Below are 26507 nucleotides of genomic sequence, written 5' to 3' on the forward strand. Positions count from 1 at the left end.
AAATTACAAATCGCACCCGAGGGACTTGTAAAAAATGTTAGGAGCACCAGAGGGACTAATAAACGATTTTGAGTACTACCGTGCTCTCAAGATCGATTATTAGTCCCTCCCTTGCTCTCAAAATTGTTTATTAATCCCTCCGTGCTCTCAAAATCGTTTACTAATCCCTTCTTTGCTCAAAGTCGATTAGTAATCCCTTCTTAGCTCTCAAAGTCGATTATTATAGACACTCCCGTGAGCTTTGCTCCCAAAATCGTTCATTAACACAGTTTTCGCAAAAGTATCAAATTGATACCTATTTGGATCAAAAAGATATCAAACATTGAAATCAAATTATGATTTGATTTATTTTTTAGTATCAATTCGTTGCAATTTGATATCTATAAGTTAACGGTGAATCATTTCATTTCTGACAATAATTTCTTGTTAAACAACTTAATTCCTCAAGAACTATAATAAAATTTTAATTTTCAATGATTTAATTAAAAAATTTTAAGAATACATAATTTAGATTTTTTAAAAATTTTAATATTTTAAATTCTTTTGAAGTTAGTTAAATTTTGTAATACATATTTAATTGTTACAAACAAATTTAAAACACTTAAAAAAAATTGAATTTTGGAGAAGTTACAAATGATTGCATAAATTCAATTATGTTCAAAAATTTTTTAAAAATTTCGTCAAAATATCAATTGTCTTTATAAACAAAAAAAAAATTCTTCTCCAAAATTCAATTATTTTCAAAAATTTGAATGAAATTCTCTTCAAAATTTCAATTAATTTTCAACAAATTTTCTCAATGCAATGATTTTCAATATCTCTACTATTTTAATAAAACTACCCAAAATAATTCAATTATTATTAAAAATTGTAATAAAATTCTATGCAAACATTTAATTATTTTCAAAAATAACAGAAATTTCATAGGAATTTAATTATTTAAAAATTTTATATAAATTACTTGGCAATAATTCAATTGTTTTCACAAATAATAAAACTCAAAGCTGTTCGAAATAGGTATGTTTTCAAATAATCACGATTTACGCGCGTCTACTAAATTTGTTAACTTTCGCTTTGTCAATAAGCGTCCTCTTTAATACAACGATACTAATATTTTTACCCTTCCGGTTTCTTCTAGACTATTTTACGTTATTTTCAAGAATTTTTAACTAAAATTCTTCTTAAAATCAATTATTTTTAACAATTTTCGAAAAAGTTCTTTGACAATTTTCAAATCCATTTGTTTACAATATTCAATTTCATGAAATTTCAATTATTCGTCAATTCTTCAATTAAATATATATTAGAATATAAAAACTTCAAATAATATAAAAAAAATCCGCAATTAAAATTTTTCAAAAAAAATTAATTCTTACAGAATTGTTAGTTAAAAATATGAAAAATTCAAATTTTCAAAGATTTTAATCTGAAACCTTTTCAAAATTCAATTATTTCTAAAACTTGACGTTCTAATGATTTTAAAATTCAATTATAATCTAAAATTTTAACTGAAATCCATTTTTAAATCAATTTTATGAGAAAATTCTAATAAAATTCGATTATTTAAATACAAAAAAACAATTTATTGAATAATTGGACGTTTCTTAAAATTGAATTCTCATAAAGAATTGTATCAATAAATTTTTAAATAATTGAATTCTTTTGACGAGCTTTTTAATAAACATTCTAAGAATAATTACATTTTTTCGAGGAATTCGATTAAAATTGTATTGAAAATAATTGAAATTCTGCAATGAGTTTTATTACTTATCAAAATAATTAAATTCCTAATAAAAATTTTATTATTTACCAAAATAACTGAATCCCTGTAAAGATTTTATTATTTATGAAAATAATTGAATGATTGAGAAGAAATTTATATAAAATTTGTAAATAATTGAATTTCTGTGAAATTTTTATTATTTTTATTATTTTTTGAAAATAATTAAAGGTTTGTGTAGAATTTTATTAAATTTTTTTTAAATAATTGAATTCTTTTGGAAAATTTTATGAAAATAGTCGGTAGATATTGAAAATCATTGAATTGAGGAAAATTTTTGAAAATAATTGAAATTTTGACAAGAATTTTATTAGAATTTTTGAAAGAATTGAATTTCGGAGAAGAATTTAAATATTTCTAAAGATTATTGAAATTTTGACAAGAATTTAAAAAAATTTTGAACATAATTGAATTTCTGCAAAGAATTTTATTACTTTTGAAAATAATTGAGCCGCCGGATCGTAGAAGGGCACGTAAATTTTTCTCGGCCGGAATCAAAGTCCCCTGGACATCCAAAATTCGACTTTTGAATTGAAATATTTCATGTACATATCCTTATAGGAAATTTCATTGCGCATCTTTTTTTCTTATGAACTTTTTTTCTATCTATTACCGTTTTCGAAATAATTGGGAAAAACTGTTTTTTTGAAAACTTAAAATTTAATGACATTTTTCACTTCAACTCGCGATATTTCCGACAATTTTAAACATTTTTCAATAAAACAAAAAGGAAAATACGCGTTAAGGTATCCTACGAATGATAAAAAAGAAAAAAAAAGGTTTTGTTATTTAACAAAATTGTTATTAATTTTTTTCTGCACTATTGTAAAAATCATGAACTACAATCTTCACGGCTCTCGTTTAACGGGCGAATTTTGAGCAAGAGAAAACTTCCAGTGAGAAAGTTGTTCATTAAGGTCCAAAAAAGTTTTCTGGAAAATTATAGTGCAAATAATTAATTAGTGTTAAAGTGGTGAATGTTTAAAGTTGCTAGCGGCCGGCCGTTCAGCGCGCGTCAACTCGCCATAAGTGTTCGGGAGTGCTGCTTTATATTTTTCTATAGAAAAATTATTTATTTTTTTGTGTTTTTCTATTTTATAATTATATTTAATTAATAAATAAATTATTTCATTTATAAATGAAATGAAACCTTGTTTTTTATTATACCCTAGAATCTAAAAAATGGTTGTTTATAAATTCGAATAGTGATGAGAATGTTAGATTGTGTTTTGTTTTTACTGTCAATGTCAAATGCATCAAAAGTAAACAAACCGTCCACCTTTATGAATTTTGAAGAATAAGTGTTTTAAAAAAGGTTCTTTTGAATTTTAATGAATAAGTGTTTAAAAGTGTTTTAAAAAAGGTTCTTTTGTGAATAAAAAAGTAGTTTTATAATGTCACAACAATTAAAACAGCAAGGTAGAAAAAAAAAGAAATGTGTGGAAGAATGGAAGGAAAATTTAAGGAAAAACAAGAGAAATAAGGTATTTATATTTTCCAATAAAGTGTTTTAGAACTTTGATTTTTTTATTATAATGCCAAAAAAATAGTTTTTAAATTTTAAGTTAACGCCACTAAAAGCTTTTTTTTATTTCTGAATATTTATCAATGCAAAAGTATTATTGTTATATTTTATTTTACTATTTTATTATTTGTTGATTTGTTTATTTTATTGTTTTATTTCTTTACTATTTATTATCGACTTTTTATTTATTCTTTTTTTATTACTTTTGTAATTTAAAAAATTTTTATTTTAATTGTTATAATTATTTTTACTATTTTACTATAATTATTATGTTGACTTATTTCATTGTTTCATTTGTTTATAATATTTTATTTTACTATTTATTGACTTACTTATTATATGCTTTTATTTATTTACGGTCAATTTTTTTAATGTTTTTTTTATCTTTTTTTAAACGTTATTTTTATTTATTTTTATTTTAATTTTTTTTATTTATTTATTATTTATTTTTTTATTTTATATTTCGTTATTCAATTATTTATTAATTAAATATAATTATAAAATAGAAAAACACAAAAAAATAAATAATTTTTCTATAGAAAAATATAAAGCAGCACTCCCGAACACTTATGGCGAGTTGACGCGCGCTGAACGGCCGGCCGCTAGCAACTTTAAACATTCACCACTTTAACACTAATTAATTATTTGCACTATAATTTTCCAGAAAACTTTTTTGGACCTTAATGAACAACTTTCTCACTGGAAGTTTTCTCTTGCTCAAAATTCGCCCGTTAAACGAGAGCCGTGAAGATTGTAGTTCATGATTTTTACAATAGTGCAGAAAAAAATTAATAACAATTTTGTTAAATAACAAAACCTTTTTTTTTCTTTTTTATCATTCGTAGGATACCTTAACGCGTATTTTCCTTTTTGTTTTATTGAAAAATGTTTAAAATTGTCGGAAATATCGCGAGTTGAAGTGAAAAATGTCATTAAATTTTAAGTTTTCAAAAAAACAGTTTTTCCCAATTATTTCGAAAACGGTAATAGATAGAAAAAAAGTTCATAAGAAAAAAAGATGCGCAATGAAATTTCCTATAAGGATATGTACATGAAATATTTCAATTCAAAAGTCGAATTTTGGATGTCCAGGGGACTTTGATTCCGGCCGAGAAAAATTTACGTGCCCTTCTACGATCCGGCGGCTCAATTGCATTCCTACAATCATTTGAAATTTCTCTAAAATTATTCAAATTATATCGTACAATTTACGGACTTTACGGACTTTTTTCAATTGAATTACGGATTTTGCGGACTTTTACAAAAAAATGAACTTTTACAGACTTCAAGACAAGTTACGGACTTTTACGGAATTTATGGACCTAGTTCGAGCCCTGAAATTTGTTGATGAAATTCTCCATGAGAATTTAATGTTTTAAGAAACATTCAATCATTCAATAAATTATCTATGTTTGTATTTAAATAATTGAATAATTCCCGTAGAATTTTTTAATAAAAATTTATTTATTAAAAATAAGTTTTTAATTAACAATATTCTGTATAGAATTATTAAATGTTTCAAAAAGTTTAATTGAATTTTTCTTAAAAATTATTTGAAGTTTTTATTTTCTATTATATATTTAATTAAAGAAAGAAATTCTTCTCCAAAATTCAATTATTTTCATAAATAAGAAAACTTATTGCAAAATTGCAATTATTCTGAATCAAATTTTAATCAAATTCCTCCAAAAATGTAATTATTCTTAAAAATTTTATTAAAATTCGTTGAAAAAAAATAAGAAACTAATTATTTAAAACTTTTTTTACGAGAATTCAGTTTTAAGAAACATTTAATTGTTAAATAAATTATATATTTTTGTATTTAAATAATTGAATTCTCGTAGAATTTCCAAATAAAAATTGATAAAAGTGAATTTCAGTTAAAATTTCAGATGATTGTATATTAAAAGCATTATTGCGTAAATGTAGAGAAATAATTAAATTTTGAAAAGGTTTCAAAATTTTAAAATCTGAAGTTTTCATACTTTTAACTAACAATTCTGTAAGAATTAATTTTTTTTTTAAATTTAATTGAATTTTTTTTTTTGAAATTATTTGAAGCTTTTATTTTATATTTTCTAATAGGATATATTTAATTGAAGTATTTCCGAATCATCGAAATTTCTTCAAATTGAATGGTAAACAAATGGATTTAAAAATTATCAAAGAACTTTTACAAAAATTATTAAAAATATTAAAAATAATTGACTTAAAAAAGAATTTTAGTTAAAAATTCGAGACAATAGTAATTGAATTGAAATGATGAAAATAATTTTCAAAAAGTTACTGTAACAATATTTTTACAATATAAAATAATGATTTTATAACTCGGTCATCTTTAATTATTCTAAAACATGAAGAAAGGGATCACGTTTCTTAAATTGATTCGGAGGGATTGCTAACTTCAATCACCTTTAATATTATTAATTAATATTTATAATTTAATTTTTACAGTCGTTTTATAATTTTATTAAAGCGGAGAATATTAACTGATGCAAGACCCAATAAAGTGAAGTAAGTCCATTTAGCCGCGCCACTAACAAAAGTATTTTTTATAAAGTGCGTGTGTGGGTTCGTTTCTTTTTATATTATGGCTTGCACAAGTTCTACACTGTGTCTAGATACAGTATATACAACTTACCTCCCCCGACATTAGTATCTTGCAAAACAGGTCAATTGTCTCGTTTACGACCTCTAAAACGCTCTTGATTAATTGCATAAGATAATATATATATAAAATATACACGAACAAATTAATGTCTTCTTTTTACATTCCCTTCCAATTAGTCCTACGAATTTTATGTCGCATAAAATTTCACATTTCCAAGCTACACACTCGCAGGATAAAAAATTGCACTTAATTTAAATATATTAAGATAAGTTGGTGATTTAATATTTTCAGCTCAAAATTATTCATTTTATTTGTTTGCATCATGTGCATGCATTACTAGTTTAAAATTAAAAATAACATTCCTAATTCTAAACAGCGATAATTGTTTAAAAAAAAATCATGATTTTAAACAGCTCTGCTTATACTAGAAACTATTTACTCAAATATTGATGAATTATTCCCACCAGATTTTTACGCTGAATTATATTCGCGAAGAATTCTAAATGAATTTTGCAAAAGATTAAACTACACACAAGAAAACCTCTTCATTAAAGTGGTTTGAAATTTCTAATTTGGATTAAGCTCTTCCTTCACATTCATTGAATTAATTAGAGTCTTCTAACTATAATGAAACTTTCAACGTTCACTACTCTTTGTGAAAAATGTAACTTCAGTATTAACTTTTTTTTCCTCCTCCTCCTCCCATTGAGTGCAAGTCAGTGGCTGGTACATTTTTTCTTGCACTCACTAAATTGCTTCCAAAAGCTGTTTATTTAAATATGTATAATATTCAGAACAAGAAGAAAAATAAATTCTAAATTCTAAAGATACGCTCGATTTGTCTATATCTAGGGCGTTGCAAATTGTCATTAAATGGTCGAGTAGCACGAAAACAAAATAGAAATAAATAAGAGTATAAGGTCAGAAGAAAAATTGAGAGGGGAAAAAAGAAAACAAAGAATATGGAGAAAGCACGCTACTCATTCGAATCAATCGGTAATTCGTGCGCGACGAAAAATAATGGCTAATTTTCAATGCATAATTAGCTTGGCTATTTTTAATAATTCGAAACGAAAAGTTCTTTTTCTCTACAAAAAAAAAAAAAAAAAAAAAAAAAAAAGATGGGGGAACGTGGCAACTGCTAGGCACTCATTAGTATTTGCACTTTACGCCACAGTAGTGAAAAGAGGATATAGATTGAGAAAAAAACTGGAGAATTTTTTCCCCATACCAACATTCATATATATACTATACACACATACACATGGACTCCCAAAAGCTATTCTTCTGAAAGAACTTTAATTAAAGCTGCAAAAGTGCAAAGTGAGAGACCTACTTTCCTTCCTTTCGAAGCTTTTCGTTCTTTACAGAAGGCCTATCTCGGTTCTCAACTGGCAACAATGGTACCTGTTACATTTTCAACGCCATTTAATTATTTGCTCCCTTTGCGACTCGACGGGTCCATTCGAGTACGCGAGACCGGAAATGGTCTCTGGACACCGCCTTTTGAGAAATCGAGCTCGTTAAATAATATCCACGACTCCTTTATATACTCCGAGAAAAGTACAAAAAGAAAAAATGTTACGTCTCATTTTTATACATTATCTCATCCTTATATTTCGTTTTCGAGAAAAAAAAACGTTAATTATTAATTTAATCCTTTCTTCCTTTTTTTTGGGAGATTTAGAGAAAATCAGATAGCATAGTAGCCGACGATTGTTTCAGTGTAAAAAGAAAGAGAAATTATATGTTAATAATGTTAATTATATTAATTAACAGTAATAATACTAATTATATTCATTAATAAAATAATACTAATTATATTCACTAATAAAATAATACTAATTATATTCACTAATAGTAACATTAATTATATCTCTCTGACAGAAATATGTCGTAACGACCCCTCAGAGGGGCCGTTACGTTACGCCAAAATTTAAGTCAAATTAGACCCGAATTTTGACCTACAGGGAAAAAATTGTTACGATACGTCAAAATGTATGTTAATTTTTGACACCTACAGATGATAAAAGGTTGTAAAGTTACTTCAAAATTTAGGTCAAATTTGACCTAACGAATTAAAATTTTGATCCTTTTTACAGTGACCTCATAGAAAAAGGTCAATGGGCCGCAGTTTTTTTTAAAAGTATCAAATTGATACCAAAGTGGATCAACAGGGTTGCCACAAAAATTTATTTTTATTTTTACTTGAATTTTTTCTGATTTTCAGACAGAATTTTGATTTTTTCTCGCTGACCCTAAAGAATATTCTGATTCATACTCTAAAAATTATTAAATACTGAGAAAAATATTCTAATACATTTATTTAAAAATTTCCTTAATTTTAAAATTATTCGAAAACATCAACATTATTAAATACCACCGAGTGATAAATTCAAATTAATTTCAATAACTTCCTTTTTAAATAAATATTTAATAATTATTATTTTTCCAAAGGAATTAAAATTTTCAAAAATTTCAAATTCAAATCTTTTGAAATTCAATAACTTATAAGAATATTAATAAAACATGAAGAAATCAATCACTCCGAGTCTTCGACTCGATTTCCTCATGTTTTTAAAAAAATTAAAGATAACTCAGTGATAAAATTATTATTTTATATAAGAATATTGTTACTTTAACTTCTTCGAAATTTTATTCATCATTTAAATTCAATTATTATTTTATAGAATTTTTTACTTAACTTCTTCTTTAAATCAATTATTTTTAATAAGTTTTGAAAAAATCCTTCAAAAATTTACAAATCCACTTGTTTAAAATTCAATTTTACGAAGTTTCGATTATTCGAAAATTCTTTAATTAAATAAACTTCAAATAATTGTATAAAAAAATTCAATCAAACTTTAAAAAAAATTAATTCCACAGAATTGTTAGTTAAAAATATGAAAAATTCAAATTTTCAAAGATTTTAATCTGAAACGTTTTCAAAATTCAATTATTTCTAAAAATTCATGTCATAATGCTTTTAATATTCAATTATTATCTAAAATTTTAATTGAAATTTATTTTGAAATACATTTTTATTAGAAAAATCTACGACAATTCAATTATTTAAATACAAAAATAAATAATTTATTCAATAATTGAATGTTTCTTAAAATTTAATGTTTACGAAGAATTTAATTAACAACTTTTGAAAATAACTAATTTCTTTTAAGGAATTTAATTAAAATTTTACTGAAATTTATTATATTAGAGAATTTTATAACAATTTTTGAAAATAATTGAAAACTTTTTTAAGAATTTTATTAAAATTTTTAAAAATAATTGAATTCCTGAGAGAAGAATTTAAATAATAATTCATAAAAATAATTGAATTCGTGCGAAGAATTTTATTAAATTTTGTTAAAATAATTGAAATTTTGCCCTGAATTTTATTAAAATTTTTGACAATAATTTCATTCTTGAGATGAATTTCGCTATCTATTTATAAAGATAATTGAATTCTTGACGAGAATTTTTAAAAAGTTTTGAAAATAATTTAATGTCTGCAAAGTATTTTATTACTTTTCAAAAGAATTGAATTCATGTGATAAATTTTTATATGTATCAAAATAATTGAATTTTGGAAAAGAATTTTATGGAAATTCCTTAAAATAATTGAATTTATAGGAAGAATTTTGTTGTTTATCAAGATAATTGAATTTTTTTGCAGAATTATTGAAATATTTTTTGAAAATAATTGATTTCTTACGACGAATTAAAAGTTATTTATATAAATAATTGAATTATTGCAACGAATTTTATTATTCTATTGAATAATTGAATGCTTCTTAAAATTGAATTCTTTCGTAAAGTTTTAATAAAATTTTTAAGAATATACTGCATTATCCGTGGAATTTATTTAAAATTGCATTAAAAATATTGAAAATATGAAAATAATTGAATGTTTTCGTAGAATTGTATCAAAAATTTTTTTCAATAATTTAAATTTATGATAAATTTTTGAAAATAATTGAATTTTAGAGAAGAATTTTATTGATTAGAAAGATATAATTGAAAGTTTGCCAAGAATTTTATAAGAATTTTTAAAAAGAATTGAATTTCTTCGAAGAATTTTATTACTTTTGAAAATAATTGAATTCTCGTGATGAATATTGTTATTTAAGAAAACCAATTGGATTTTGCAAAGATTTTTATTAAAATTTCTATAAATAATTGAATTTCTGTAAAGAATTTTGTTATTTTTCAAGATAATTGCGTTAAAACTTTTAAAATAATTAAATAATATTAAAAAATTTATTCTCGTCAGAAATAGAAAAAAATTTTGAAGGTTTTTTTATTAGAATTCGTGGTAGTTTCATAGTTTATGAGACAAACAAAAAAAGACACCAAAAATTCGTAATCTTCTTATATGAATTCTAAAAATTTAATTTTTTTTCCAGTACTTTTAATAAAATTCCCTGACTTTTCCCTGAATTCCCTGATTCCCCTAACGTGTGGCAACCCTAATCAAATTAATACCGAAAATGTAAATAAATTTTTTGATTTGATCCAGACTTTTGGTATCAATTCGTTGCAGTTTGATAAACTTGAAAAATCGCTGTAAAAAGTAAAAACAAATTCTTATTTTCTAAAAATTACCCCTCCGTCGAGTAATAAAAATTCTAAAGTTATGAGCAAAAAATAATCAAGATGTAATTAAATCAAGATAGAACCAAGAAAAAAAGGAGGCTTTGCACGCGAAGAGCTCAAGTTAATTAATAATAATAATATTAATCATACAGTAATTAATAATAATTTTAATTATTTTTTAATTTTTGTTTTAATCATATTAAAAAGAAATAAAATATATAATTAGTATTAATAAAAATAAATTGGAACATTTAACACTTTTATTTCGAATTGGTAAAAAATTGAGCGGTTTTTAATTATAATTATGAACTTTTCGAATTTAATCAATATATATATATACGAGTAAGTTTTGCGGTAATAATACAAGTTCATGAGAAACATATAAATAGACACTTAAGGTGTAAATGAATGAAGATTGATGGACATTAAAGAAGAGATATTTTAGTATCCTTTGTTATGTTTTACGATAAGGATATCGTGGTCATTTATTATTACTCTAATTATTGTAAGCTCATAGAGGCTCAGGTGGGTTACAGTTAATGAGAAAGTCTTTCATATATTACAGAAATTTGTAGAAATAGTCTCTACATCGAGGTGAAAAGAAAATATTCATTGTGGTACAACATCAAAAATATCATTTTTAATATTCTTATCTTTGATAGTAATAGCAAAAACATTAATAAAAATAAATATTATAATAATAAACACTATATTATAATATATTATATTATTACTTTATTAAAAAAAATACGACCGATAAGTCTTTTACTCGAAATACATAATATATTATAAAATTTTCTATATATTTAATAATTAATTAACTATAATAATTTGAATGTTCTTTCATTCATTCACTTTTTCTGTCCCTCACACTCTGAAGTTGTCTTTTGTTTATACTTTTGTTTTTTGTTACCTTTATATAGATTGTATATTATATTATTATGTTATAATTATTTTTATTTTATAATTAATTCAAAATTGTAATGACAAGTAGAAATCATCAGATTTTTTTCACTTCTTTTCATTAAAAGACTAAAATTTTGTTAAATTTTAGGTATGTTTTGCCAAATTGAAATTATGCAGATTTTTGTTCTTTGCTTCTAAACAAAATAAGAAAACTGTTAAACAACTGTGATTAAGAAATAGAAAATTTATTTATTTTGCATTATTTTTGTTTATGAATCACAATTTTTTTAACAAAAATATTATTTTGTTTTAGAAAAAGAAGGAAAATATTTGCACAATTCCTATTTTTAATCTTATTTTTGGAACAGGATTTTCCACAGGAATTAAGACATTCAAAAATTTCAAATTCAAACCTTTTTTAAATTTTAAACAACTCGGAGTGATCGATTTCTTCATGTTTTCTAATAATTAAAGATGACCGAGAGATAAAATCATTATTTTATATTATAAGAATATTGTTACTGTAACTTCATCAAAATTATTTTCATCATTTTAATTCAATTATTATTTTTTAGAATTTTAAATTATTTTTTATGAAAATAATAATTGAATTCCTTAAAAAAATGTTTATTATTTATGAAAATAAGTAAATGTTTGCATACAATTTTATTAAAATTTTTTTTTAAATAATTGAATTCTTGGGAAATTTTATTAAAATAGTAGATATTGAAAATCATTGAAATTAGAAAAATGCATTTTATTTTTGAAAATAATTGAAATTAGAACAAGAATTTTATTGACATTTATTAAAAATAATTGAACTTTTGGGGAACAATTTTGTTATTTATAAAGATAATTGGAATTTTTACGAGAATTTTTTTCATGAACATTGTTGAATTTTATAAGAATTTTTTTTTTTTTTTTTTAAATATTTGAATTTCTGAAATTATTTGTAATTTCTCCAAAATTGAATTTTTTAGTGTTTTCAACAAAAATTTAAATTAGAAAATTTTTAAATTCTATTATTTTTAAAATTGCTAATTTTATTTAAAAAAAGGTAGTAAGAAGTTAGCCGCTCGAATTGTTGCTAGTAGTAATAATAATATTTTCAATAATATTAAGATTTATAATTTATTCATTCATTTATTTATTTCTTTATTCTCTGAACTTTAATTACCAAGTAAAAATATTTACTAATTGAAATTAGTGACTGACTTTTTGCTTTTGAATCAGTAAATTTGACTAATAAATTAATAGAAATTACTATTCATAAGAAAAATTTACAACTTCAAAAGCAAAAAGTCAGTTACTAATTAAAATTATCAAACATTTTTACTAATTCGAATTTGGAATACTGAACATATTGGATAAAATACAATTTGTTTGTTTTAAATAAAAATTATTTGATAGAAGTAAATATTTATTTGAGAATAATCGGTTATTTGAATCAAATAAATTTTTCTCAGTGCTCCCTCTAAATCTAAATTAGTAGAAAACTACTAATTAACAGTGGAACTGTTAACGAGTTGGTCTCATTACAATATTACTCTCTAAATTATAGAATTAGTCACTTTTGACTAATTCAACAGCACCGATTTGTTTATTAAATGAATTACTAACAGTACTCATTATTTTTTTAGTGAAAAACCCCCTTATTTCGAACTAAATTTTAGAAAAACAATTTAATATATTAAATATATTAAGATTCTTAAAAATATCAAGATTTTTAGCAATATTAATTTTTCAGTAATTTAAAAATCCAATATTTTCCAATTTGAAAAATTCAATGAATTCGAAATATTGAAAATTAAATTTATAATGTACCATTGAAGAAATCTTTTATTTACGCTACAATAATTCAGATAACACAATTATCGTGTAGGTATTATCCATATAATGAATTTATCGATCGCTAGGAACTTTAGCCATAAATTGAAAATAATTCGCGAGTTATTATTATTATCATTGATATTATTATTAATATTATTATTATTATTGATATTATTATTACTATTATTATTAATATTACTATATTAATATTAATATTGTCAATAAATATTGTTGTTGGTATTTTATTGTTATTATTATTAATATTATTATTAAATATTGTTTTATTATTTTATTATTATTATTACTATTACTATTGTTCGGCGCGATTGTTGGTAGAATATTTAGCGGAATTGAAATAACATTATTTACCGAAGCTGAGTATTTGATTTGACTAATGCGTTCTAATTCTAAACACTTGATTACTGTGCAAACCTGTGAATTTGACGCATGTGCCTTGATTTTCATGGATGCACATACAATTTAATCCGCATTATAATGGAACAGAATGAAACTTCAAATGGGGGAAAGTGATGAACTCTCTCAAAGTCAAAAGACAATATCTAATTGTCTCTCTATTATATTATTATAAAAATCTAATTTTTTCCTTCTTTTTTTTTTGAAAAAAAGAAAAACCTTTTTTATTTTGCCATTATATTATTTTTCTCTTTTTAAATTCTACCATTTTTTTTCCTTTTGTTCGAGAATACTTTTTCTTTATCGCGCATTTTATTTTTTCAATTTCGCTTCTAATTTTCTACTAGTTTGGTCACAAACTGAAAAGTTTTCAAAATTGTATTATGTTTCTTTCTTTTCACTCACCAGTTTTCCACGACACCGACGTTGGGAAAGTTGGGTGGAAAACTCGCGGCCGCCATCGTTTCTCACGACGGATGTTTATCCGTCGTTTTACTTCCTGTTACTCTGGACTTCTAGGACACTGAAACAAAAAAAATTGTCAGAAAAAAGGCAGAAGAAAATGTAATTTTTAATATTACTTCTATTTTATTAATAAATAAAAATAAAATTAATAAATAAAAAAAGCACATATAATAAATAAACTAGTTTATGAAAAATATCTCAAACTTCGAACTCGATAATTAATTTTAAAAAAGTAGCAAAAAGTAGCTTTCAAAACTAAAAAAAGTAGTATAAAAGTAGCTGTCGAAAAATTAAACTTGACGAACAAAAAAACACGTTTTAGACACTTCACAGAACTGACAAAAATTCCATTCCGTATTTTTTATTTTCCTCACTTTTTTCTAATTTTCATCAAAAATATATTTACTCCTTTCTTATCCTGCAAATAAATTGAATTCATGCAACGACTTTTATTATTCATGAAAGAATTCAAATATTTTAAAAAATAATTTTAATTATACAAATTTTTAAATAATTGATTTCTTTCGACTAATTTTATTTAAATTCTAATTTAAATAATTGAATTTCTAAGAAATTTCTATTTTTCTTAAAAAGAATTGAATTCTTACGAAGATTTTTACAACATTTTTTTTAAATAATTGAATTCTGTTTGGAAAGTTTCTAAAAAAGGTAAATATTGAAAATCATTGAACTGTGAAAAGTTTTTAAAAATAATTAAAGTTTACTAACAAATCTATTTAAATTTTTGAGAATAATTGCGAATGCTTGTGTGGCATTTTATTAAACTATTTTGAAAATAATTGAATTCCTAAAAAGCATTTTATTATTTATGAAAATAATTGAATTCTTGCCAACGATTTTATTAGAATTTTTTTAAATAATTGAATTCCCAAGAAGAAATATATTACTTTTAAAAAGAATTTAATTTCTATGAAAAATTTTGTTATTTATAAAAATAATTGAATAGTTGCTAAGAATTTGATTAAAATTTTCAAAAATAATTGAATTCCTGAGAAGAATTTTATTATTTATGAAAATAATTGAAATATACCTATTATTAAAATATTTGAAAATAATTGAATTCCTGTGAAAAATTCTAATATTTTTGTAAATAATTGACTTTTTCGAGAAATTGTATTGTATTAAAAATCATTAAAATCCTGCGATTTATTTTATTATTTATAAAAATAATTGAATAGTTGCTTAGAATTTGATTAAAATTTTCAAAAATAATTGAATTCCTAAGAAGAATTTTATTATTTATGAAAATAATTGAAATATTGCGAAAAATTTTATTAGGATGTTTAAAAAAAATTGAATTTCTATGAAAAATTTTGTTATGTATAAAAATAATTGAATAGTTGCTAAGAATTTGATTAAAATTTTCAAAAATAATTGAATTCCTAAGAAGAATTTTATTATTTATGAAAATAATTGAAATATTATTAAAATATTTGAAAATATTTGAATTCCTGTGAAAAATTCTAATATTTTTGTAAATAATTGACTTTTTTGAGAAATTGTATTGTATTAAAAATAATTAAAATTCTGCGATGTATTTTATTATTTATAAATTGAATTCCTGAGAAGAATTTTATTATTTATGAGAAGAATTGAAATATTGCGAAAGATTTTATTAAAAATTATTTATTTATTTATTCAATACACATTCAATTATTTATTCAATACAAATGTTTAAAAAGAATTGAGTTTCTGAGAAAAATTTTGTTATTTTTGAAAATAATTGAATTCTTGTGATGAATATTGTTACTTATAAAAATAATTGACTTCCTCCGAAAGATTTTATTATTTATGAAAATAATTAAATCCCTGAAAAGAATTTGAAAATTTATGAAATAATTGAATTACTGCGAAAAATTTAATGTAAAATTTTAAAACATTTGATTTTTTCGAAAAAATTTATGGAAATTCTATTTTAAATAATTGAATTTCTTTTAAACTTTTATTATTTTGGAAACTAATTGAATATTCGTGTAGAATATTTTCAAAATTTTTGTTTAATAATTGAATCCTTTTTAGAAATTTTATTAAAATAGTCAAATATTGTAAATCATTGAATTCAAAAAAAAATTTTGGAAATAATTGATATTTTGCCCTGAATTTTATTAAAATTTCTGAAAATAATTGAATTTTGTCAAAGAATTTTTCCATTCATTTATAAAGATAATTGGAATGCTAACAATCTTTTTTAGATTTTTTGAAAATAATTGAATTTCTGTGAAAAATTTTGTTATTTTTGAAAATAATTGAATTCTTCATAAGAATTTTATAAACATTGTTTTAAATAATTAATTTTTTCGAAATGTAATAAATATTATGAAAATGTTATTTTAAATAATTGAATTCTTGTAGAAAACTTTTTTTTATGAAAATAATGGAATTTTTCGATTAATTAATTTAAAATAGTGTTTAAAATAATTGAAATTCTTCGATGAGTTTTATTATTTATGAAAATAATTGAATTTTGGATGAATTTTATCAATTTTTTTTTAAATAATTGAACTCTTTTTCTCAAAAAAACAAAAATAGTAGCTTTTAGTGGCTGAAATCTAAAAAAAGTACACAAATAGTAGCATTACGTAAAAAAAGTAGTAAATAGTATGTTTTAGTAGATGAGTGCGAAACCTAATATCTTTTTACCGAATTTTAATTTACAGATGTTTGTTTTTTAGTTTCCAAATAAAAGTGGCAGACTTTTTTCTTTTTAATGGGGAATTTTACAAAAGCTTCAAAAATGGAAGGGAATATTTTAATTAGTAGAGGGAAATTTTTTTTATTAATGATAATGTTTAAAAAAAGTTTGTGTCAATAGAACTGTTTGGAAAAAAAATATATATATATATATACACGATGTAACGATCGATCCGTCTCGAGATGCTAATTAGCCCAGCCACCAAGCAGCTTCTCTGCTTGAGAGAGCTTCATGTCCAAACGCGACATCATTATCGTAACCATCAATACAACCAGATCAACTTTAACACGTTTTGTCGTTCGATACAAAAAGCTCTACGAACAATCACCTATACATGTGACTAGTGTCATCAAATTTCCCCGGAAGAATTATAATTATCTTCTTAATGAACAATTTTATTAGATTTACGAAAGGATAAAAGGAAAAACTGTCAGTGATTATCTTTTGAAAATGGTCGAATTTCTAAATAAATCCACTACCTTCTAATATTTCATAAAATCATTTTTCTTTCCATTATCGTGACTTTTTTTTTGTTCATCATAGCAGAATGCTCATCTTGGGTGATTAAAATTTAAATGTCATTTTTGATCCTACTAACTTGCACCTGTTAACTTAAAAGCATCAAATTGCAACGAATTGATAACAAAAATGTGGATCAGAGATTAAAAATTGATGTACATTTTTGGTATATCAATTTCATCAATTTTAGTATCGATTTGATACTGTCAAGAAAATTGGGTTTGATTTTTCGATGTTGGAATTTAAACTTATACTCTTTTTTGATTGACTAGAATATTTTTTTTTCACCTCACAGTTTTTCTATGGATATCAAATTGAGACAAAAAACGAATCAAAACATTGCTTCGCAACACTTTTGATATCCTTAGAAAAACTGTGAGGTGAAAACGACAGGCAAAAATAAATATGAAATTTTCTCTTTCCGTTTATTACTTTCTCTAAGAAATTCTTCCTATTACTTTAAAAAATGGAAATATTTGTTTCAGCAGAATTAATGTATTAACATGACTTAAAAAAGTATTTGCAATAAGTTTTGCCATAAATTATATATACTTTTGAAGACCAAGAAAACATAAGAACATCACTGTTAACTTGAAAATATCAAATTACAACGAATTGATAACAAAAATTTGAATCAAATCATATATTACAACAAAATTTATTATTACAAAAGTAAATTTAACACAAATTTATTATAAATAAAATAGCAAAATGCAAGAATAAGGTTGCCACAAAAATTCAATTTTTTGTTTTTCCCTGATTTCCAGACAAAATCTTGACTTTTTCCCTGACCTTAAAAAATATTCTGATTCACTCTAAAAATATTGAGATGCTCAAAAAAATATTCAAATACATTTATTTGCAAATTTTTTTAATTGTTAAATTATTTGAAACCATCAATAACTTCTTTTTTAAATAAGTATTCAATCATTATTATTTTTCCATTGGAATTATCATTTTCAAAAATTTCAATTAAAATTTTTTTGAATTCAACAACTTATAATATGTTATAATAAATATTGTTACTGTAACTTCTTCAAAATTATTTTCATCATTTATTACTTTCTACAATTTTTAACTAAAATTCTTCTCTAAAACAATTTTTTTAATATAATTTTTGACAAAGTTCTCTCAGAATTTTTCAAATCCACTTATTATGATCCCCAAGTTTTGAACGTTTAAATAAACGAAATATTTTTTATTGAAGATATTTTTATAAATTACTAAATTACTAATCACAAAAAATTTTTAAAAATAAAATATTTCGTTTAGAAAGTCAGTAATTAATTTTTTGGTTAGTGACGCAAAATAATTGCAATAAAAATTTAATTTATAGAAAAAATAAATAAATTTCGTTTATTTGAATGTTCAGAACTTTAGAATTTTCTTGTTTACAATTCAATTTTACGAAATTTCGATTATTCTACAATGGAATATACATTAAAAAATTAAAACTGCAAGTAATTTAAAAAAAAAATTCAAGTAAAAATTAAAAAAAAATTAATACTACAGACTTGTTAGTTAAAAGTATGAAAAATCCAAATTTCTAAATATTATAATTTGTATAAAACACAAGTATAAATAATTGAAATACAATTGAATATTTCTTAAAATAGAATTCTCATTACGAATTTTATCAAAAAATTTCTTAATAATATTTAAATTCTTTTTACGAATTTTAATAAAAATTACATTTTTCAAGCAATTTAATTAAAATTTTATTAAAAATAATTGAAATTATGCCATGATTTTATTAAAATTTTTGAAAATAATTGAATTACTAAAAAGAATTTTATTATTTACAAAAATAATTGAATCCCTGTACAAAATGTTATTATTCATAAAAAAATAATTAAATTATTGTCGAAATATTTATGAAGAATTTGTAAATAATTGAATCCCTGTAAAATTTTAATATTTATGAAAATAATTGAATTATTGCCAAGAATTTTATAAAAATTTTTGAAAATAATTGAATTTTGGCGAACAATTTTGCTATTTATAAAGATAATTGAAATCTTGAAGAGAAATTAAAAAAAAAAATTTTGAAAATAATTGTATTTCTGCGAAGAATTTTATTACTTTTGAAAATAATTGATATCTTTAATGGATACTAGTATTTATAAAAACAGTTATATTTTGCAAAGAATTTGATTAAAATTCCTGAAAATAATTGAATTTTTAGAGAAAATTTTGATATTTATTAAGATAATTGAATTCTTTCGAAGAAGTGCGTCAAAATTTTTGAAATAATATTAAATATATACATATATTAAAAAATTGAACTAATTTCAACAAAATTGAAATTAAAATTGTTCAAAATAATTAGTTCTACAGAATTATTAATGAAAGTATTAAGAAAAAGTAAGAGGCGGAAATTGAATTAATTTTGAAATAATTTAAGTAAAATTATTGATTAAATACATTGTAAGTAATAATTTTATGATAGTTCTTGAAGAAATAATTTATTGAAAAAGAAATTATTGTCAAAAATAGACAAAATTGAAGGTTTTTGTATTAGAATTTGTGTCAATTTCATAGTTCATGAGGCAAACTAAAAAGACACCAAAATTCAGAATTTTCTTATGAATTCTAAAAATTTAATTTTTTAACAGTACTTTTAATAAAATTCCCTGATTTTCCTAACCTGAGGCAGCCCTGAAGAAACAGAAATAACAATTTTTATTGATAGGCAAAAGTTCTGATTTCTTATAAATGCACTTTTGCTACTAATTTTTCTGTAAACAATTTTTTTCAGAGAATTTCTAACAACTAAAAATTATTAATTTAAGCAGAACGAGTGATTAGAGAAATTAATTGACTTTAAAAACTTTTATATACGAACTAGTATTCCAGATTTTCGTGGAGGACATGAAAATGGCATTTTAATTTTAATCACCCTCCTATGATTTTACTATGTATAGATAATACTCTCAATAGTCATTAAATATTATATAGTCTCGCAATAGTCGTTCATAAATATTTCTCTTTGACGTATTCATTCTTTCAACATTCATCTCTTTATCCTTTAAAATTTTTTACTTTTCCATTTCATTTATAAAATATCACAAACCTAAATACGAGCATATTTTACATTTACTTTTGCATTCACAAATTTAAAAATGTCAAAACTTCCCTGTGTATAATCGATTTTCCATTATTTTTCCGAGATGATGCACAGGAATGTCCTTTTAATTATTTTCGCACTTAGCTAGATTGTATAACAACAGTTATGCACACGCATAATGGGAAGGCTGTTATGCTTTAAGGAAGAGACGAAAAAAGAATTGAAGAAAACATATCATGAAAAAAAAAGAAAAAGGAAAAAAGAAAACGAGAGAAAGAGAGTGAGGGAAAGAGTTGGCGTGAATAAAGAGGAAAATAGCGAAGAATGATTCATGAAAAACGATGCCTGTTAATGGACTTCCCCCTTAGACCTCAGTGAGAGGATCATTGTCTCGCTTTCACTCTTAAAGCACAAAACAGTCACAATAGATCGTTCATTACAGATATATAGTGGCAAAGCGCTAGTGAAAATGCGATCAAAGAAGGAAACGAGAAATATAGATATAGAAATATGATGGCTGGTAGACATGGATATTTTCCAATCGGAATGATGAGAGAAAAAGAGATTTAGAGAGAGAAACAGAAAAGATACTCAGAGGGAGTCTCAAACAGTCTCAAAATTATACGCCCTTTTGCTACATTCAATTTTTCTCGCCATAAAAAATAAAGCAAAACTAATATCAATAATAAAATATAAATAATGAAAAATTTACCCCCTATAAGGAAATAAAAATCCACAACTCATTAAATATTTTCAAATTAAAAGTTTAATACTTTTTATGAATCATGTAAAGTACCATCAATTTTTAACACTTGAAAACTCTACTTTTAAAATTAGCTGTAATTACATTATAGCATCGTAAAGAACTGCTCTTCAACTTTTACAAAGTTCAAAATGAACGAAATTTCTATTCACTTTACTTTTTATGCTCCCTTACTTATTCAAGTTCTATAATTTCAACATTACTATTCAATTAATAATGGTTCATTAACTACATAATTAATTTAGCATTCATTTTTTTTTAATGTAATTCTACTAAATACTGAAAAATCGTCACCCTATTATCGTGAATAATTAATAAAAAAAAATACGAAAAAATCTTTTTCTCATTTTTCTGTTGTATAACACTGTCACGTTCGTGACACTTCATTATTAATAAATAATGTCGAATGAAATAGCGTTGAAAGGCATTTTTTTCATGAAACTGAAAAGAATCAAAAAATTTATTTTAATAGTTGTAGATGATTTAAAAAAGTAAAACGAGTGACATTTTTATGAATAAAAATAACAAATAAACACTTTTCGACGCTAAGCGTCTTCGCCAACTTCAGGGACCTAATAAATAATTATAAATTAATAATAATAATTATAATTAATAATAAATTAATTAATTATAATTAATAATCAATAAAATTACATTAAATATGAATCCACCATTAAAAATTGATCCTCCCTTTATCTAAAATTCATCCTGAATCTCAACTTTCAACTTCAAGTCATTTTGATATATTCCAAGGATACAAGTGATTTTATTAAAATTTCTCAAAATTTTCTAACTTTTAGAGTTTTAGGATAAAAACGAAGAAAGAAATGTTTCCTCGGTACGCCCGGGAGAAATTTACTTCATTAACACTCCAGGAAGCTTATAAAACTAGAGCAACCTTATACGATAATTACTTAAAAAGTTTCAACTAAATTTCTAAGGTAATTTTCCGAAAAAAGTCAATTTTCTACATGTTTTGCAATAGAAAAAATAGGAAAAGATTTTTCCTCTGTTCGACCCACAGAAATTAACATCATAAGCACCATATGAGACCAAATCTAATAGTATAGCACCAGCCGAATCCGATAATTACTAAAAAAAAAGTTGTAGATGCTAATTAATTATATAAATATTTTTTCTTTTTAAAAATATTCTTGAATTTCGAATTTTAGGTTGTAATCAAGTTTAAAACATTTTTGCTTTTGCACTATGTTTTTGGAAAAACTAAAATATTCTATTTTCACCATAAATACGGCATAGAAAAAAAGTGTTATTATAAATTGTGTTTAATTGTAATAATTAATAATATAAATCAATATGACAAATATGTATCAATTTTTATAGTAAATTATTTTTGTTATAAATCTATCTCTGTTAATAAAATCATATTTTTGTCTGTACATTGATAAAAATTAATATTTCCTATCATAATTTATTGTTTCGAACAACAAGAATCCAGAAATGACAATAAAAAAATTTGTGAATGTATATCTGCAAAAGTTTGCACCAGCATCAAGAAAAACTGCTTTGCAGACTGAACTGAAACTTGGCAGCCTTTTGGGTATAAGTCTGACTTAAAATATTTGCCATATTTCATTAAAAAAAATATTAAGCTAAACGAAAGTTATTATTTTTCTTTAAAAAATTGAAAAAATGCAAATTTTTTATTTTTTGGCAGATAATGCGACACTATCAGTAGCTAAATTTTTCGGGTAAATACAAACTATTTTCCCAATAAAATTTTAAAATAAGCAATAAATCCAAATTTATAAAACAAAACTAAATTTCAATATTTAGTAAATTCTTCCACAATTATTTAATAAATAAATTTTTTGTTCTTCTTTTATCTTTTATACGTCTTCCAAAAAACAAAAAAATTAATTTATCAAAAACTAAATTTATGATTTCTAAAAAATATTTAAATTTGTTTCATTTCTTTAATGCAGTTTGTATTGATATTTTTTTCTTTAATTTTTAAGTTATCATCATTAAATCTATTTTATTACTAATTTAGTAAAAAGTAGCTAAAGAAATAAATTAAACAAATAAATACAATTTTTCTCTAAAAGAAACTTTAAAAATCTATTAAAATTTTTCGAAAAATTATCCTATAATTAAATTAAAAATTCGATCTTATTCATATTTAAATCAGATCTGTTAAAAATAATTATTTTTTTTTAATAAAAAAATCGTATTTTTTTACGATTATTATTTTCTACAATAATTTTAACTAAAATTTTTTATAATCAATTATTTTTAATAATTTTTCGACAAAATTCTTTGAGAATTTTTAAATCTACTTGTTTACAATTCAATTTTACGAAAATTCGATTATTTGGAAATTTTTCAATTAAATATATTAGAAAATAAAAATTTCAAAATTATTTTAGGAAAAATTCGATTAAACTTTTTTAAAAAAAATTAATCCTACAAAATTGTTAGTTGAAACTGAAAAATTCAGATATTCCAAGTTTTTAATTTGAAATCCTTTTTTAATTCAATTATTTCTAAAAATTCGTGTTGTAATGACTTTTAATATTCAATTATTATCTAAGTTTTTAACTAAAATTCACTTTAAAATTAAAATTTAGTAAAAATTTCAACGAGAATTCAATTATTTGAATACAAAAATAAATAAATTACTGAGTGTTTAAAATTAAATTCTTTCGACGAATTTTAATAAACTTTTAAAGAATAATTACATTTTTGGATTAATTTCTGTAAAATTGTATTGAAAATAATTGAAACTCTGCAATGAGTTTAATTATTTATGAAAATAATTAAATTACTGCGAAGTTATTCAATAAAAAGTTTTAAACAATTGATTTTTTTCAAAAAAATTTCTGTAAATTCTATTTTTAATAATTGAATTCCTGTGAAATTTTCATTATTTTAGAAAATAAATTGAATATTCGTGTAGAATGTTGTCAAAATTTTTTTAAATAATTGAATTCTTTTGGGAACTTTTCTTAAATTAATAAATATACCTACAAATTATTGAATTAAGAAATATTTTTGAAAATAATTGAAATTTTGCCATGATTTAATTAAAATTTTTATAAATATTTGAATTTTAATTCTTTTGAAAATAATTGAATTCTGGTCAGGAATACTAGTATTTATAAAAATAATTGAACTTTGCAATTAATTTTATTAAAATCCCTAAAAATAATTGAATTTTGTCGAAGAAATTTGCTATTTATTTATAAAAATAATTGAAATTTTGACAATTTTTTTTCGATTTTTTGAAAATAATTGATCTTATGAGAAGAATTTTATTAATTTTGAAACTAATTAAATTCCTGTGATGAATATTGTTATTAATGAAATTAATTGAATTTCGCAATGAATTTTATAAAAATTCCTGAAAATAATTGAACTTTGCAATGAATTTTATTGAAATTCCTGAAAATAATTAAATTTAGTCAAAGGATTTTGCCATTCATTTATAAAGATAATTGAAATTTTGTCAATTTTTTTTAGGTTTTTTGAAAATAATTGAATAATATTGTTATTTACGAAAATAATTGAATTTCACAATGAATTTTATCAAAATTTCTGAAAATAATTGAATTTTTTCGAAAAATTTTGCTATTCATTTATAAAGATAATTGAAATTTTGACGACAATTTTTTTAGATTTTTTGAAAATAATTGAATTTATGGGAAGAATTTTATTAATTATGAAAATAATTGAATTCTATTCATCTTGTGATGAATATTATTATTTTTGAAAATAATTGAATTTTGCAATGAATTTTATTAAAATTCCTGAAAATAATTGAATTTTGGCGAAGAATTTAATAATAATCTCGGAGTTTTCCCTGATTTCTCTGACCAATTTTACTTTCCCCTACTTTTCCCTGATTTCCCTGATTTTTTAAAAAATTATATTTTTATTATTCCCTGACTATTTTCCCTGACTAATTTTTCATTTTCCCTTACAAACAAATTTTTGAATTAATTAATATTTTGCATTGCTGATTAAAAATTTAATAATGCTTTCTAAGTAACAATTTTATTTATAAAGAAAAAAAAGATAATTAAAAATTGTTTGTTAAAAAAATTTTATTATGTTTAAAACTTTTATTGTAAAAAAAGTAAATACAAAGGAAATTAAACAATTAAATCATGCTTAATAAAAAGTCTAAATATAAAAACTAAATTGACATTTATAAGAGTTTTTTAATTTATGTGGTTTCTTTCGATTAAAATTCCCTGATTTTACCAAAAAACCTATTTTTACAGTTTTTCTAAAGATATGAAATTGAGTTAAAAAACGAATCAAAAATGTTGCGAAGCAACATTTTGATTCGTTTTTTATCCCAATTTGATATCCTTGGAAAAACTGTGTCTTAGTAAAAATTTGAATTAAATCATGCTTAAAATTCCTTTTTTTATTCAAGGTTAAATTTTTAAAAAATTCCCACAGATTTTCATTACTCAGAGGAAAAAAAAGTTAATTCATTTTAAGAAAATAAAAAATTCTTCATAGCATTAAAAAAGTAGCATTTACACAATTTTTATGTAAAATGGTGTAAATTTAATCAAAATTGTCATAAAGTAATAATTTCGAAATTTTTCAAAGAACAATTTGTTTTATAATAATAAATTTCTACTACAAAAAAAAGAACACTCAAATGGATTCCATTGTATAAATTAAAAATGCTTTTATATCCATTAGCAATCTGAATAAAAGTGGAATGTTAAATAAAAATTTTTTTTTAAATACATTTTACAAAGTATTGCACTATAAAAAAGTAATCACTCTCGCTGAGATGATATATATTTGAAAAATTCATTAACAAATGAAAAACCGTATTTATCAACCTGACAAATTTCATTTCTGAATGGATTAAATAAGTTGAGAGAGGACTTAAAAATTTTCCTGTTAAAGCACGTCTCAAAGTCAACGACACTTGAGAAAAATGTGGTGCACTGAATACATACGAACTTTAGCATCACCCAATGGGAAATTTACAACTGGCGTAGTACTGCGCCAGCACTGGCAGCACTGGCGGCAAGGCTGAGAGCCAGCACTGGCATGGCGCTGGGATGATAACGCCGTCTGGCGCTGCCGAAGTACTGTCTGTCAGTGCTGCCAGACAGCGCTGGCGCAGCACTGGACCAGTGCTGGCTGAGAATATTGCCGCAATAAATGTAGTATTATTATTAATTAGTCGTAAATTCATAATTATAAATAATTTAACAACAAAATGGTAAATAATATTAATAAACAGTTATTATTCATAAAATATTTCTCTTCTCAAAGAAATTGTATTAAAGATGGAGACTAACAATGGATATAGTAAATGAAGT

At 22.5% G+C, this 26507-nt stretch overlaps 1 protein-coding gene across 2 annotated transcripts in view; it reads right to left on the reverse strand.

Annotated features, from left to right (window-relative positions):
• Positions 1 to 26507, reverse strand: part of LOC122502733 (RNA-binding protein Musashi homolog 2) — a 309565-nt gene that overhangs the window by 173059 nt on the left and 109999 nt on the right. For both annotated transcript variants that reach the window (XM_043612916.1, XM_043612915.1), the window contains one exon: positions 14068 to 14185. In XM_043612916.1, the coding sequence (XP_043468851.1) occupies positions 14068 to 14123 (56 nt within the window). In that variant the 5' untranslated portion in view covers positions 14124 to 14185. The remainder of the gene's footprint in view (positions 1 to 14067; positions 14186 to 26507) is intronic.

Source organism: Leptopilina heterotoma, unplaced genomic scaffold (assembly GCF_015476425.1).
Source record: "Leptopilina heterotoma isolate Lh14 unplaced genomic scaffold, ASM1547642v1 Lhet_237, whole genome shotgun sequence".
Lineage (NCBI taxonomy): Eukaryota > Metazoa > Arthropoda > Insecta > Hymenoptera > Figitidae > Leptopilina > Leptopilina heterotoma.